Raw genomic sequence first — 17287 nt, forward strand, 5'->3', positions numbered from 1 at the left:
GGTTTTTCATAAACATATCTCAACCACACAGCCTTGATTCATTAAAGAAGTCGTTTTCTATTATGGAGTACGTTACTAGCTAAACTTTACAGCCCAGATTCTTTTATTTAGAGAAGTCATTATCTTTTATTGAGCACATTTTCAGTTGAAGTGTTTCCAGCTGACATGAAGCCTACTTTGAAGGTCTTTCCATTTCACAGTGATTATTTTAACATGTGCCCTTTGAGTACCGGCTTCAGAAAATAATTAGTTTAAGTCAGTTCTACTGTGGTGTGTCTTTATAGTTGCTGATGTGCTGAGTTTCTGAATAGGCTGCACAAGTGTTATCTTTGTAGTTGTCAATATAATCAGATACTACACTTTTCAAGCATGTGAAATAAGTGTACGTAAAACTTAATCTTTCTTAGAGCTAAAACTCAAACATTAAAGAAGTACTAATTTAACCAGTGTTCATAAAGCAAGGTTCGGCATGCATTTGGGTGCTTTGTACGTAACTGCCTTGTTTTATTGATTTTCCATAGTTAGATTCTAAAAAAAGAAAATCCAAGGCTAAGGACTTGGCTATCCATGGGTATACCTGATAAAACATATAAATTTAACAGCTGTTTCTTTTTGCATAAATTACCTGGTTTCCCTTCCCAGTCTGTCCAGTTTTTTGTTGATCCTAAGATCCCTATTCTTCAGAAAACTTGTAATCCAAAACAATACTGGATAGACACTTAAACTTACATTATAACCACTCTTGTTGACCCCCTAACTGCCTTGTTTTTCTCTTTATGTGTAAAGACTGACCAAATATGGCAGTTTGCAAGTCATGAACAGTTTAGTTTATAGAGTTTAGCTTGCCCGTTTCCTCTTGCCAGAACAACTGTATTACTCTGAGGTAATCACCAGAACTTTTTGAAGGTTTTATATTTCTATCAAGTAGAGTTCTATAAGGCCTAACTTTTCCCCCAAATCCCTTTTTCTGTAGATCATAAAATAGTATAAATAAAGCCCTAAACTTGTTTTTAAGTTCATGCTTCACACTGAATGGTCATGCTTCACATTGAATGGTATATATTACCTTGGATCTAAAACATTTGAAGTATATTTTCTCAGTTGCGTGGCCTGGTGCTGAATTTGGAGGTTTAGGCTTCTTTGGAGTTAATGCATGGTTGTTACCTATCTCCAGTTAGTTGCATCAGCTTTTATGTAATAAGTCCCAACTCCTTGTCATCTGTTAATCTTTGTGGCAATAATTTTTTCTGCCTAATAAAATATGACATCTCTTAAGGTACATTAGCAAATTACTTTCTGTGATAACTTTAATAAAATGTTATTAATCCTTAAAGCTTAACAGTTGACTTTTTAAAATTTCTTTTCCTCATTTTCCCTTATTTATATACACTTTGGCAGTTATAATCAAGAATCTTTGGTTATCTTATTTTCCAGCTTCTGAGGGTGGCCCTTGTGTCAGAAAAAGGAATTGATGTACAGAATATTTCTTTGGGAATATATTTTAAATGTTGTCATGGGTATTAAGAGATAGTATTTAAGGCTAAATTGGATTAAATGTTGGGTGTTTGTATAACACTACTGCTAAGAACTATGAATTAATCATTTTAATATTTTTACTATAGATTAATAAACTTTCTTATGCCCTTAAAATATGCTGATGAACGGATTCCGGCAAGGTGAGAATAGAGATATGTCATGTAAATCTCTTTTGCTGTGATACATGATTTCCTCTGGTATACCTGCAAAAGAGAAATGGCTACATCTTTATCATAGTTACCTGTTGAATTCTTTGTGAATTGATGAAAAATCTGATTTGTAACCTCAAAAGCTAATTCTTAGATAAAAAAAAAACTGTTCCCTAACAGAAACGTCTATTTGTTATTTTTATATTTTTGCTTTTTGGTTGTGAGGAAAGATCTTTTTAGACAGGTTTAAGAGCATCTGTGAGGAGGAGGAGAGAGGAAGGTTCAAGAGGGAGGGGACATATGTACTCTATGGCTGATTCATGTTGATATTTGGCAGAAACCCAACAAAATTCTGTAAAGCAGTTATCCTTCAATTAAAAAATAAAGTTAAACAGAACTTGTAAACTATCCCCTAATAAAGAGATAATATATATTAAATTAAAACAGAAATCTCTGACACTAAATTGAGTATGTGTGAATTCTTTTATTTTCTTACATGGTGCCTATTCCAGTGCTGTGAGTGAAAGTGCTCAGTAAATGTTTTTTGGTTGTCCACCGCCCCCATTCATCCCAGGGATGGCGGAGCCTGATGGGCTGCCGTCTATGGGGTCGCACAGAGTCGGACACGACTGAAGCAACTTAGCAGCAGCAGCAACACCCCCCATTCAACACTCTTAACAAATGCCCCACCATCCTTGTATAAATATGGACTAGGGCATTCATACATCAAAAGATTCAGACAACTTGTGTGTCTTCTGTTAAACCTTCATGGTTTGTCTTCACACATTCCCCTGAAAATCAGAGGTCATGGAAAAGAGAAACCATTTTACTGCATTAATCTCAGGCTTTGGTCATCTAGCAAATGACTTGTTTGCTTGGCATTAAGTTCACCTGGTTTAAACATCTCAGATCCAAATATAGACAGGTTGGTATTCTAAATGGAATAGATTGATCGTTTTCACTATGTGTGAGAAGGAACTATATTGAATAATTTCCTAAAAACAGGAAAAGTCTTGAGAAAATCCTGTATTGCTTAAAAATATTAGCTTTTATTTACAGAACTGGTGTAAATTATATTATGCTTAGGAAATCCATTCCAGAAAAAGTAAATACATTTCAGTCACTCAGTAAGGTCCAACTTTGCGACTCCATGGACTGCTCCATGCCAGGCTTCCCTGCCCATCACCAACTCCCAGAGCTTGCTCAAACTCATGTCCCATCAAGTCGGTGATGCCATCCAACCATCTCATCCTCTGTCATTACTTTCTCCTGCCTTCAATCTTTCCAAGAATCAGGGTCTTTGCCAGTGAGTCAGTTCTTTGCATCTGTTGGCCAGAATACTGGAGTTTCAGCTTCAGCATCAGTCCTTCTAATGAATATTCAGGATTGATTTTCTTTAGGATTGACTGGTTTGATCTCCTTGCAGTCTAAGGGTCTCTCAAGAGTCTTCTCCAACACCACAGTTCAAAAGCATCTATTCTACAGCACTCAGCTTTCTTTATAGTCCAACTCTCACATCCTTTCATGACTACGTGACTACTGGAAAAACCATAGCTTTGACTAGACAGACTTATGTCAGCAACGTAATGTCTCTGCTTTTTAATATACTGTCTAGGTTGGTCATAGCTTTTCTTCGAAGACGCTTGTCTTTTAATTTCATGGCTGCAATCACCATCTGCAGTGATTTTGAAGCCCCAAAATATAAAGTCTCACTGTTTCCATTGTTTCCACGTCTGTTTGCCATGAAGTGATGGGACCAGATGCCGTGATCTTAGTTTTTTGAATGTTGAGTTTTAAGCCAACTTTTTCACTCTCCTCTTTCACTTTCATCAAGAGTCTCTTCGGTTCCTCTTTGCTTTCTGCCACAAGGGTGGTATCACCTGCGTATCTGAGGTTATTGATATTTCTTCCCGACATCTTGATTCCAGCTTGTGCTTCATCCAGCCTGCCATTTTGCATGATGTACTCTGAATATAAGTTAAATAACAGGGTGACAATATACAGCCTTGACGTACTCCTTCCCTGATTTGGAACCAGTCTATTGTTCCATGTTTGGTTCTAACTGTTGCTTCTTGACCTGCATACAGATTTCTCAGGAGGTAGATCGGATGGTCTGGTATTCCTGTCTCTTTAAGAATTTCCACAGTTTGCTGTGGTCCACATAGTCAAAGGCTTTGGCGTAATCAATAAAGCAGAAGTAGATGTTTTTCTGAAATTCTCTTGCTTTTTCTGTGATCCAAGGGGTGTTGGCAATTTGATCTCTGGTTCCTCTGCCTTTTCTAAATCCAGCTTGAACATCGGGAAGTTCATGCTTCATGTACTGTTGAAGCCTGGGTTGGAGAATTTTGAGCATTACTTTGCTAGCGTGTGAGATGAGTGCAATTGTGTGATAGTTTGAATATTCTTTGGCATTGCCTTTCTTTGGGATTGGAATGAAAACTAACCTTTTCCAGTCCTGTAGCCACTGCTGAGTTTTCCAAATTTGCTGACATGTTGAGTGCAGCACTTTCACAGCATCATCTTTTAAGATTTGAAAGAGCTCTACTGAAATTCCATCACCTCCACTAGCTTTGTTCATAGAGATTCTTCCTAAGGGCCACTTGACTTTACATTCCAGGACGTCTGGCTCTAGGTGAGTGATCACACCATCATGATTATCTGGGTCGTGAAGATCTTTTTTGTATAGTTCTTCTGTGTATTCTTGTCACCTCTTCTTAATATCTTGTGCATCTGTTAGATCCATATCATTTCTGTCCTTTATTGGGCCCATCTTTGCATGAAATGTTCCTTGGGTATCCCTAGTTTTCTTGAAGAGATCTCTAGTCTTTCCCATGCTATTGCTTTCCTCTACTACTTTGCATTGATCACTGAGGAAGGCTTTCTTATCTCTTTGCTATTCTTTGGAACTCTGCATTCAAATGGGTATATCTTTCCTTTTCTCCTTTGCCTTTAGCTTCTCTTCTTTTCTCGGCTGTTTGTAAGGCCTTCTCAGACAACCATTTTGCCATTTTGTGTTTCTTTTTTTTTTTGAGGATGGTCTTGATCACTGCCTCCTGAACAATGTCATGAACCTCCGTCCATAGTTCTTCAGGCACTCGATCAGATCTAATCCCTTGAATCTATTTGTCATTTCCACTGTGTAATCATAAGGGATTTGATTTAGGTCACATCTGAATGGTCTAGTGGTTTTCCCTGTTTTCTTCAATTTAAGTCTGAATTTGGCAGTAAGGAGTTCATGATCTGTGCCACAGTCAGCTCCCGGTCTTGTTTTTTCTGACTGTATAGAGCTTCTCCATCTTTGGCTACAAAGAATATAATCAATCTGATTTTGGTATTGACCATCTGGTGATATCCATGTGTAGAGTCTTCTCTTGTGTTGTTGGAAGAGGGTGTTTGCTATGACCAGTGCATTACAAGCCAGTTCATGTAATTTCACTACTTATATGGATTACTTTGAGTAGTCAGATTTATAGAGACAGAAAGTAGAATGTTGGTTGCCTGGGGGAATAGGAATTGGAATTTAATAGGTACAGAGTCTCAGTTGGAAAAGATGGAAAAGTTCTAGGGATAGGTGGTGATGATGGTTGCACTAAATGTAAAAGTCTTTAGAAAATCCTGCATTGCTTAAAAATATTTGTTTTTATGTTTACAAAACTGGTGTGAGTTATATTATGCATGAGAAATCCATTTCAGAAAAAGTAAATACAGGGATGCTTAAAAATGCATACTACTGTTAGAAATATAATCTGACCTTGTGAATGAGTAGTATGTTAATATTAACTAATTTTCCCTGTGTTCCCACAGTTGGGTTTCTTTTGTGGTCATGGCATCCAAGTAACTTAAATATTTAGTCACAGAGATATTGTGTTGAAGGGGCATAAAGCCAGCATTCCTAGAGTTCTGGAAAAAACTAGAGTGCTGGTTCCTAAAATAGCCATAGGAACATGGAAAAACCACTTATATGGTTTATTTTTTCAGGTGTCAACAGTATTGCACTCGATAATCAACTCAGTTAAAAGAATGTTTTATGTGCATTTCATCCCCACCTCTTTTTGTACCTTTCATTAAAATATCAAGATATAGAGGGGAGAGTGTGAACTTTGGAATCAGAAAAAATACAGATATCCCAAGTCTCAAACTTACTTAATATATGACTGAAGGTAAGATACTTAATGATGCTGATTCTCAGTTTCTTTGTTTGTAAAAATGACACTTAAAATGCTTGCATCATGGATTAGGATTGGGAGGCACCTGATATTCCTGCCCCCCCTTCCCTTTCCTGGATGTTCTCAGGAAAAGAATTAAAAGAATTAAAAGGACTTGGCCCCCTCATTTTATGTGTTAAAAGAACTGGAGCTATCACATGGTCCAAGTCAAATCACAAAGGACTAAGGAGTTCAAATCCCAGTTGGTTTTTCAGTAGAACACCAGACTGTTAACTTGGCAAAGTCTTATTAAAGCTCGATTTGTCATTAAGAAAGGGAAAAGTATAGTAACTCTGAAATCATTAGCTGTGGTGTTTAGGCATTTTTCTGTATTGATTTTGTGAGTTTTATCCTAAAGGTCCTATAAAGTTACATTTAGGCTTTTAGAACTTTTATTGACCAGTGAATGGATAAACAAAAGGTGGTATATTCATACCATGGAATGCTCTTTGACCATAAAAAAGAAAGGAAATTCTGGCAAATGCTGCAACATAGATAAGCTTAGGAAACATTATGCTAAGTGAAATAAATCAACCATAAAAATACAAATACCATATAATTTCACTGCTTATATGAAATACCTCGTAGTCAGATTCTTAGCGACGGAAAGGAGAATGTCGGTTGCCTGGGGGAATAGGAATTGAAATTTAATAGGTACAGAGTCTCAGTTGGGGAAGATGGAAAAGTTCTAGAGATAGGTTGTGGTGATGGTTGCACTAAATGTAAATATACTGAAAGCCATGAAACTATACACTTAAAAATGGCTAAAATGGTAATACTTACGTGTAAAGATTGAATTTTTAAAATCTTTATTTAAATTAAGAAAGCTTTTGACTGAGTTATATTTCTTTGAGGTATCCTTAATGGTTCGTCTGAAATCAAGCTCAAAGAGTCACTTCATAGTTTAAAGAAGTTAATTGTGACCGACGTTGTGGGTTAAAATTTGCCTAACAGTGACTTTTTTGTAAGCTGGTTTTTCTTACCTATATGTGCTGTAGGCCCACGATGGTTAAAGTTTCATTTTCTTTTTGGTTTTTAAAGCTAAGCTAAAATTATTTGGAAGGCTTAAAGTAACAGGTTCTCTAAGCTCACTAAAATAATTCAAAGAATCAGTCACCAAATTCAAAAGTCAGACTTAAATAAAGACACCTCAATTGTTTAGCAATTAGTAGTGGTGGAACAGAATTTATTTTTCAAAGATGGGATGATTTTCCATGGAGTTTTGTTAGATTCATCCCACCCTTCCCAGGGATATGTTGTGAGAAGTTCATATGAAAACCACTGCAGGGCAACAAACCTCAAATCCAGGAAAAAAGCTGAGATTAATATCATATGATTTTAAAATATAACTTCTTTGTAGTTGTTTAATTTTATTGAGCTACAAGCCCATAGGAATTGGCCTGCTAAGCATGTTTGGGACTTGACTCTCTTGCTGCTTCCTGACTTGTCCTTTACTGAACAGAGAGTAATCTTGTCAGATCTGTGTTTTAGAAGAGTACAACTGGGAACAACATAGAAGATGGATTGAAATGGGTAGAGAATGGTGATAGAACACCAAAAAGGAGAGATGCATTCCTGAAAAGGACAGGCGCCTAGATCCCTGGGATTGGATCAAGTTCTACAGTTGTCTCTCTGAACTTAAGCATTATTGAGCCATTCTAAGCCTCAGTTTGCCGTATGAAGTTCATACCTATCTGGGAAGGGTAGCATAAAGGTTAGTAACAATGCATGTAAAGCTTCTAAGTACTATGTGGGGCATATAATTGATACTCAGGAACTGGTAAGTAGTGTTCTTTCTTTAAATTCAGCAAGATTATTTAAGTATCGTCCGTGTGTGTGTGCATGCTAAGTCGCTTCAGTTGTGTCCAACTCTTTGCAACCTGTGGTGTGTGGCCTTCTAGGCTGCTCTGTCCATGGGATTCTCCAGGCAAGAATACTGGAGTGGGTTGCCATGCCCTCCTCCAGGGAATCTTCCCGATCCAAAGAACGAACCTGTGGCTTCTGCATTGCAGGCTAATTCTTTTAACACTGAGCCACTGGGAAAGCCCAAGTATTGTCTTTAAGACTCCCTAAAGCTGTACTCATTTTTTTCACTGGTGGAGCAACAGAAATGATGGAGATTGGGAGGGAAGTGATGAGAGAATGTTTGGGTTCAGAGGGAATCCAAGATTTGGCTCAATGGTGTTTTAACTGCTTTTCACAGTTGGAAACCTAAAAGAAGAGTTAGTCAGCCACAGTCAAGGTAGTTGTGGTTGTTTTGTTTTGTTTTTTTTAGTCTCTGTCCCAATCATTCATATCTGCACCCCCAGAAATGCTTGTAGTGTAGCATATTTGTTGTTTGTCCATCTCACAGTCTATAAACCCTGTTACTTAAACACTGAACAAGTATTAGACATCCAGTCACATTTACTGAACACTGCCATAAGCAAGCATATGAAGATAATATAAGCAAACCCTTAAAGATCCCTGTCCAAAAGTAGTTAGTTCAGAGGGACTGTGTGTGCTCATTGTATTCCCAATGTTTACTGTGGTGGTTTATACTAAATAATTGTTTCCGAAATCAATGATCAATATAGGAGAAAGAGGTATAACATTTTACAGTGTGATAAATGTAATTCTGTGATAGAATTAAAAAGCAAGCAAACAAAAAGCCTTAGGAGCCCTAGAGGGAAATAAGGATTATTTCAGAAGGGAAGAGGAGGTTAAATATTTGATTGTATCACTGCATTGCTTGTGGGGGAGTAGGACTAATTGGAGAAATGAAAACACATTCCGAGCTTAAGAAATGGCATGAGCAAAGGTTTGAAAGCATAAAAATGCATGGCATAATTGGAGTTCCCTGGTATGGTTTGAAAGAGGGAGATCAGACTAGAGTGAGAGATTGGCTCCAGATTTTTAAGAATTAATGATTTAAGGAATTTGGATTTTTCTGTTTTCAGTCAGGAGCAATCAAAGGAAGGGGTTGGATATATGATCAAATCTGAATTTTAGAGATTAGCTATGAGGCCTTGATAATGACTAGAGAGAGTCTAGAAAGAGAGACTTATGTTGTAGCAAAGTTGAAAGAGAATAAAATACAAGAGAGTGACATGAAAGATGGCAAAGAAAGAGCAGATTTGGGATATGTTTTGGAACTAAAATCTATTAGAATTCCAAGGGAGAATGAGAAAAGGAGTCAGGGATTGCGGGAGCGGGGGGGAACATTTCCATCTTGAATCAGTGGTTATTAACCACTGATAAGGAAGCTATGAGGAAGAATATGCTTGTGTGAAGATGGGCTCTGCTTTGGATATATGGAGTCGATTTTGAGATGGGTATGGGATACGTGTAGCAGATCCCACCTGTGTATTCTCATAACACCATATGCATACCTCTTACTATCAGATCAGATCAGTCACTCAGTCGTGTCCGACTCTTTGCAACCCCATGAATCGCAGCATGCCAGACCTCCCTGTCCATCACCAACTCCCGGAGTTCACTCAGACTCACGTCCATCGAGTCAGTGATGCCATCCAGCCATCTCATCCTCTGTCGTCCCCTTCTCCTCCTGCCCCCAATCCCTCCCAGCATCAGAGTCTTTTCCAATGAGTCAACTCTTCGCATGAGCTGGCCAAAGTACTGGAGTTTCGGCTTTAGCATCATTCCTTCCAAAGAAATCCCAGGGCTGATCTTCAGAATGGACTAGTTGGATCTCCTTGCAGTCCAAGGGACTCTCAAGAGCCTTCTCCAACACCACACTTCAAAAGCATCAATTCTTCGGCGCTCAGCCTTCTTCACAGTCCGACTCTCACATCCATACATGACCACTGGAAAAACCATAGCCTTGACTAGACGAACCTTTGTTGGCAAAGTAATGTCTCTGCTTTTGAATGTGCTATCTAGATTGGTCATAACTTTCCTTCCAAGGAGTAAGCGTCTTTTAATTTCATGGCTGCAGTCACCATCTGCAGTGATTTGGGAGCCCAGAAAAATAAAGTCTGACACCGTTTCCACTGTTTCCCCATCTATTTCCCATGAAGTGATGGGACCGGATGACATGATCTTCGTTTTCTGAATGTTGAGCTTTAAGCCAACTTTTTCACTCTCCACTTTCATCAAGAGGCTTTTTAGTTCCTCTTCACTTTCTGCCATAAGGATGGTGTCGTCTGCATATCTCAGACGTTATTGATATTTCTCCCAGCAATCTTGAATTCCATCTTGTGCTTCTTCCAGTCCAGCGTTTCTCATGATGTACTCTGCATATAAGTTAAATAAACAGGGTGACAATATACAGCCTTGATGAACTCCTTTTCCTATTTGGAACCTCTTACTATACCAAGCACTATATTGTAATTACTTGCTTGTTTGTCCATGTTCTCTACTATAAGCCTGTCAAGGGTAAAGAGTACCTTTCCTCACCATAACACTCTACCTAGTGCCTGGCACATAACAGATACTCAATACTGAATAGGTTAAAAAAAAAAAAAAAAAACCCAGAACAAAACACAAGCACCCACATGAAATTAGGGAGAAAAACAGGGCTACAGTATCATCAGCATACAAAAAAGTTACAACACAGGAGGTACTGAGATAACTAGGGGCAGGTATGGAAGGAGGAGGAGGACAGGATGAATTTAGAGTGGGCAGGGATTTTCCTGGTGGTCCAGTGGTGAAGACTCCACACCCCCGATCAGTGCAGGGGTAGTGGGTTTGATCCCTGGTCAGGGAACTAGATCTGTACAGCCAAATTTTTCTTTAAAAAAATAAGGAGGGGGCAGAGAAAAGGGAGCTTGAAAGAAATGATAAAAGGTGCTAGAGGTAGAAAATGGAAGCAAGAGTTTCACAATAAGGAAATGATAAGCATTTTCATTTATTTCAGCCAGTGGAAATAAGATGAGAACTGAAAAGAATTGTTCGAGTTTTTAAATTTTGTATTGTTGATTTTTATTTGTTTAAATATGTATGTCTGTCTATACACATACATACACACACACATACATGTAAATTTTCCTTTTTGAGTGGATGCTCAGAGTGTTAAAAACACCCAATGTCACATAGACAAGGTTTGAATTCAGTTTTTAAAAGAAGAGGTTTAGTAAGGGTTGGTGAGAGTTACAGTAGCCAGATTTTGAGAGGGACTGCTCAGTGAGACGGAGAAGGCAATGGCACCTCACTCCAGTACTCTTGCCTGGAAAATCCCATGGATGGAGGAGCCTGGTGGGCTACAGTCCATGGGGTCGCTAAGAGTCGGATTCGACTGAGTGACTTTCACTTTCACTTTTCACTTTCATGCATTGGATAAGGAAACGGCAACCCACTCCAGTGTTCTTGCCTGGAGAATCCCAGGGACGGGGGAGCCTGGTGGGCTGCCGTCTATGGGGTCACACAGAATCGGACACGACTGAAGTGACCTAGCAGCAGCAGCTCAGTGTGAGTGGGGAGTCCTATTGAAGTGGAGGAGGAGTTAATACTCCTTCAGGAAGAATGTCAGGAAAACCAAGGAAATAAAGATGAACTGGAGTGCTTGGACTAGTGGCCAGAAACAAGCACCTTTTACTTGTCTCAAGTATGTCAAGTTCAATTACAAGTATCACTCACCTCTTTTATCAGGTTCGGTAGGTCACTTATTGGGAGGTGATTTTTGCTCTACTAATTTGCACATTAGCAAATCCATACCACTGCAAGTTCACTGTTTATGTTACTGCTCTGAGTAATGTTAGAAAAATACAAGTATCTGATGATATTCTGTCCAAAAGTTCAAGTTTTTAAAAAGTAAGCACTTTTGAAGAACTATCAAAAGAGCTCTTATCATGGCTAGTTCTTTACTTTTTCACTCTCCTTTAACAGGTTTATAGTTTTAAGAGGAGATTGAGAATGAAAATGAATCTTTGTTCATTCAACAAGATTGAGGTACATTTCATACTACAATCTTTGCAAAAGTGCATGGTTGAGCATAGAGTTGTCACTGTGGTACAGAGGGGCCTATAACATAACTGAGCCTTTGGTTTTGATGCATGAGGTTGCGTAATTAAAATTACTTATCATTTTAAGTTACTTGACTTATTAAAGGAGATAGAATGAAGCATCCCTGCACTAGTACTCACCAACCTGGCCCTGTCGGTAACTGGACGTGTTGTAGGGGTCTAGGCTCATCACTTATATAAAGGGAGACAAACCGAGTGCCTCCCAGATACAGAGTTGTTAGAATGATAAAATGAGATGAAGGTGTACATTTTAGTAATCTGTAAACTTTCACTTTTCACTTTCATGCATTGGAAAAGGAAATGGCAACCCACTCCAGTGTTCTTGCCTGGAGAATCCCAGGGATGGGGGAGCCTGGTGGGCTGCCGTCTGTGGGGTCGCACAGAGTCGGACAAGACTGAAGCAACTTAGCAGCAGCAGCAAAGTGCTAACACAGAGATACAAAGTATTCTTTTATGTTTACTTTAGTATATAAAAGTTAGATACTGACCTGGTGGCTAAGATGGTAAAGAATATGCCTGCAATGCAGGAGAGCCGGTTCAGTTTCTGGGTTGGGAAGATCCCTTGGAGAAGGGAATGGCAACCCACTCCAGTATTCTTGCCTCCTGGGGTACAGTCGGTGGAGCTGCAAAGAGTCGGACACTACTGAGCGACTAAACACTTTCACTTTCAAATAAGACTGGAACTAGAAGTGTTACATATATTTTGTGCTAATATTGTTTCCTAAATTACCAAAATCTGTTGGTATTTGTTAAAATTGGAAGTTGGTTTCACTCTCCGGTTAATGAAAGAGTGAAATGGAAAAGAACTGGCCATAATCAAGGCTCTTGACCGTCCTTCAATAGCAGTTGGCTCTTGGATATACATATATCTATTTCTTAGTGTTTTTTAATTAGAAGATAATTGCTTTACAGTGTTGTCCTGGTTTCTTCTGTACAACGTGAGTCAGCTGGAAGTATGCATATATCCACTCCCTCTTCAGCCTCTCTCCCACTCTGTCCCATCCCCTCATCCCAGCCCTTCTTGGTTGTCACAAAGCAGGAGTTGAGCTCCCGTGTTATACCAGCAGTTTCCCACTAGCTGCTTTACACATGGTAGTGTACATATGTCAGTGCTACAGAGAGTAATTTTTATAATGACTCTGTGAGGTAGGTAGTACACCATTTTCATTTACGGAAACTGAGGCTTGGTATGACCAAGCTTACACTATTATTCAGTGGTAGAACCAGCATACTAACTTGTATTTTTTCCTAACTCTTAACTGTTTGCTTTACCATCATAAATAATGACTTCCATTCTTCCTGTCAGTTATAAAAGCTGCTCTTGCCTTTTTCATTGGGTGACTCTTGTTATCTTACGTCTTTTATTTACCATTTATCCTATTTCTTTAGTACACATTTGAGCACCTACTATGGCCAGTTATTCTTTCACTTGTTAGGGCTACTGCAGCTCATGAAACAGGCAGAAATCCCTGCCCTTATGCTTACATGATATTTAAAAACAAATTATGATTACAAGGTAAATGTGTCAAACAGTGATAGGTGGTATGGAGAAAAATAGGAAGAGGGATGGTAGTGTAGGGTGTTTATGGGGAGGAAGTTTGTACTTTAGTGTCCATGAGAATTAGAGTAGGGGGCTTCTTGTGGTAGCTGGTGTAAGAAGGGATGAAGAACAACAAAACTAGTTCTTATGGTCTCAAGACAGAGATTGTGAATACTCTAGAATTTTTCCAGGAGTATATGAAGTTCTGGGATACCTCTTTGTTGTGGAGACCAGGGGAGGGTGGGGTGGTCTTGTCTAGAATCCTTGGAGCTTGTGGACTGACTCTTCACTTCTGCCCATGGAGGCTGGAGAAGGGGAGCCTTATTACATAACCCCTCCTGTACTGCTTAGTGTTTTGATACATCTCATTCCTCCTGAGTGATTCAGTTACTTTCAGGGCCAAAACAAACAGTAAAGTATCTTAGAAAGTGTACTTTCCTGTCACCTCCTCAAAGAAAATAGGTTGAACTTGGAGCCTGCCAAATCTCAGTTCCGTAGTGTAGATACCAAAGTATTATTTTTGAGTCTAGAATATTGTAGAAAGTTGTTAATGTCTCTGAGATTATTGTTTTAGAAAACTTTTCCAGGCCCTCTGCTATCTTCGGAGAAGGCAGCGGCACCCCACTCCAGTAGTCTTGCCTGGAAAATCCCATGGACGGAGGAGCCTGGTAGGCTGCAGTCCATGGGGTCGCTAAGAGTCAGACACAACTGAGTGACTTCACTTTCACTTCTCACTTTCATGCATTGGAGAAGGAAATGGCAACCCACTCCAGTGTTCTTGCCTGGAGAATCCCAGGGATGGGGGAACCTGGTGGGCTGCCGTCTATGGGGTTGCACAAAGTCAGACTTGACTGAAGCGACTCAGCAGCAGCAGCAGCTGCTATCTTACTATTAGTAACATTTTTAAAAACATGGGAAAAAGACTAATTAAGCATGAAAACCTTACCTAAAGGACAAGTTCTAAAAAAGATGGAGACTCCTCTATCTGATGCTGAGTATTGTGGAACAAGGCCCAGATGTGTCACATGGGAAAAGCATTGCCATCTAAATGAAAGTTTTTGACTTTGCTTCTAACCAGTTAAATTACAACCATTACCTTGAACAAATTATACCATCTCTCTAAACCTCAGTTTCCTAATCTGTGAAACCGATGTTGAGGGAACTCAACATCAGATTTTAACACAATATAATAGGTACTGTTAAAATGTAAAACTGCTATGGGAACAGAAATGAGGCGGGCAGTGCTTTTGACTCTGGGGAGAGACTGGGCAGGCTTCTTGGAAAAGGAGGGTTATTAGGTCACGAATGATTATTTGGAGTTGACTGAGTACTGAAGCAAGGGAAGCACTTTAGGAAGAAGATCCTATGAGGGCAGACACCTCAAGGGATTAAAATATATATCCTTAGCCAAGACATTTCCTCCTCGACTATATTTCTTAATTCTTCAACATGTTTCCATAGTTTTCTTTACCCTAAATCAGTACCTATTAACTTGTTCAATATCCCTCTGTTCTCTACCAAATTATAAATTGCTCTTGGGCAAGAATCTAATTTTTCTTGTTTAGCATATTTTGTTATTTAGAAACTAGAAACTTGGGAAATATTCATTGCATGAATGAAGCAGGACTGCATTTTTAAAAGTTTTCAGACGTAACATTTGAAGTGTCTCTATGCTACACTATGCATTTAGATACGGTCCTATGAAATGTAGAGCCTTTAAACAAGCAAATCAGCTTAAATAGAAAGCAGCAAGGAGTCCGGGGCTTGAGCTTTAATTAAACCCGATTAAATGACCCTACAACTCTTGGGGTTGCTATTTCTTTATCTGTTTGACAGTATTGATAACTGCTAAGTTTTTTTCCAACTATAGTATTCAGGTTGTGTAGTTTTTGCTGCCAGGTGCTTAGCCAGATGTTAGCTTTTGAGGGAAAAATAGTGCTTGGCATATGGTGTATTGCTCAATAAATATGTGTTCAGTTAAAAATCCAAAACATAGATCTGGACCTCTCTTTTAATAAACAAATTCTCAGAATTTTTACCTCTGAGGTATATAAGATGAGCATACTGTGAGAGCAACTTTTTTAAAGAGTGAGTTTTGTTTATTGGCTAAAGCTGAGTATGCTGCTGCATAGTGTTATATTATTTGTTCTGTGGTGGTTTTGGTGACCAAATGGGAACATTCCCACAAAATATGCAGAACCAGATTTTTAAATGATAGATGAGTTTGAATTTTATTCCATGAGTCAATAATTGAATGGATTTTCATAAATGACACATTTTTTTCTGCTCCTTGCTGGAAATTTTTGGCCTGAAACTTCTTTATTGATAATGTTCATTTTGAGTTGGGTTCTAAGAAACTGTGGGATGGGATTATTGAGTTTTTAATAGACCTCTGATTTCATGCTACATATAGTATTTCCCTGCTCTAAAATTTATGCTTGCCCTGAATTTATTTTTCTTTGGGGTTAATATGAAATTTTGTTTCTTAAAACAGGTTGTTATTACAAGTATCAGCAGTATTAGGGAAACCTTACTGTCCTGCATGCATGTTTATTGTCCTAAGTGCTTTCAATTTCATTTGTGCAGCTTTACAAAGAAAAGGATAGACAGTAAGTTTAGTACTTTTTATGTTCTCTAAAAAGAATAGTTACCAGAATGCCGAAGAAATCAGTGTAGATAGCCAGAGTTATTCTCAAGGAAATGTTTTTATTTGTTTATTTTTTTGAAATGTGATCTACCTTGGCCCTGCATTTCATCGAATTCCCTTATATATGGAATAAAAAAGCCTAACCTGTAAGTAGCGAAAGTCTTTGGAAAATATTTTGAAAGTTTGTTTTGTTTGTTTGTTTTAATTTAAGTTTTTCCATATGTAATTTGTAAAACTTAGAACATAATTGAATATCTGGCAGACATTCTATATGAGTATCTTTATGGTTTTTGTTTTTCAGGCATTTTAAAAATATTTAATCATTCATGAGTTGAGCTTCATTCTTGAGTCATGGATGACAAGGCTTCTGTTGGAAAAATCAGTGTCTCCTCAGACTCTGTGTCTACTCTTAATAGTGAAGATTTTGTCTTGGTTTCCAGGCAAGGAGATGAGACACCATCTACAAATAATGGAAGTGATGACGAGAAAACAGGACTCAAGGTAAAACTCCATAACCTAAGTTCCTTTTGCTTAGCCTTGCTAAGTCATTGCAAAACTTGGCCTTAATAGGAAGGTATATGGAGTGATAGTGAGAACATGGAAATAATATCTTTCTTTTAATGCTAAAGAGTTTTATTTACAAATATATCTGATTAGGGATTTCCAATTTGATTAGCTTCTAAATCTGTTATCTCTAACTGTGTGAAAACTACTGATCATAGTATAAGCATTTGTTATTTTTGTTTTGTTTTCGTGTTACCATTGAGTTAGAGGTGATTCTTTTGGGCCTTTTATATGTAGTGTAAAGGCAGTGGCAGGTCAGCACTGCTATTTATAAAAATAAGTTTTAGAATTACTAAAACAGGATTTAAAATTCCTGGCTTTTGGCCATTTCTGTTTGTTTTCTCAGCAAAATAGATCACTGTTACATCTTCTATACTTTGTTACTGTTTCTGCTCTTTTTGGATATAAATAAAAACAGATTACCTGTTAATGTCATTTAAAATGTAAGTAGCTTTAAAAATACTTAGATTTCTGTTTGTTTTTTATGCCACAAGTATTTATTGAGTATTGACTTTGTGCCAAGTACTGTTCTAAATACTAGACATACAGTAGCAAATAAGACAGGCAAGGTCCCCTGCTCTCCTAGAGCTTTTAATCAAATGTGGGAAACAGACCTTAAGCAAATAGGAAAGTGAATGTTAAGTAAATTTAGGTGGTTTGAAGAAAATCAAAGCAGAATACAT

At 38.2% G+C, this 17287-nt stretch overlaps 1 protein-coding gene across 9 annotated transcripts in view; it reads left to right on the top strand.

Annotated features, from left to right (window-relative positions):
• Nucleotides 1-17287, top strand: part of RABGAP1 (RAB GTPase activating protein 1) — a 159944-nt gene that overhangs the window by 2034 nt on the left and 140623 nt on the right. For 5 of the 9 annotated variants that reach the window (XM_055541074.1, XM_055541080.1, XM_055541081.1 and 2 more), the window contains exons 2-4: nt 5664-5845; nt 7382-7604; nt 16342-16541. In XM_055541074.1, coding sequence (XP_055397049.1) covers nt 16392-16541 — 150 coding nt within the window. In that variant the 5' untranslated portion in view covers nt 5664-5845; nt 7382-7604; nt 16342-16391. Of the gene's footprint in view, nt 1-5663; nt 5846-7368; nt 7605-16341; nt 16542-17287 lie in introns of all 9 variants that reach the window. The other 4 variants (XM_055541075.1, XM_055541079.1, XM_055541077.1 and 1 more) reach the window with 3 other exon arrangements.

Source organism: Bubalus kerabau, chromosome 11 (assembly GCF_029407905.1).
Source record: "Bubalus kerabau isolate K-KA32 ecotype Philippines breed swamp buffalo chromosome 11, PCC_UOA_SB_1v2, whole genome shotgun sequence".
NCBI lineage: Eukaryota > Metazoa > Chordata > Mammalia > Artiodactyla > Bovidae > Bubalus > Bubalus kerabau.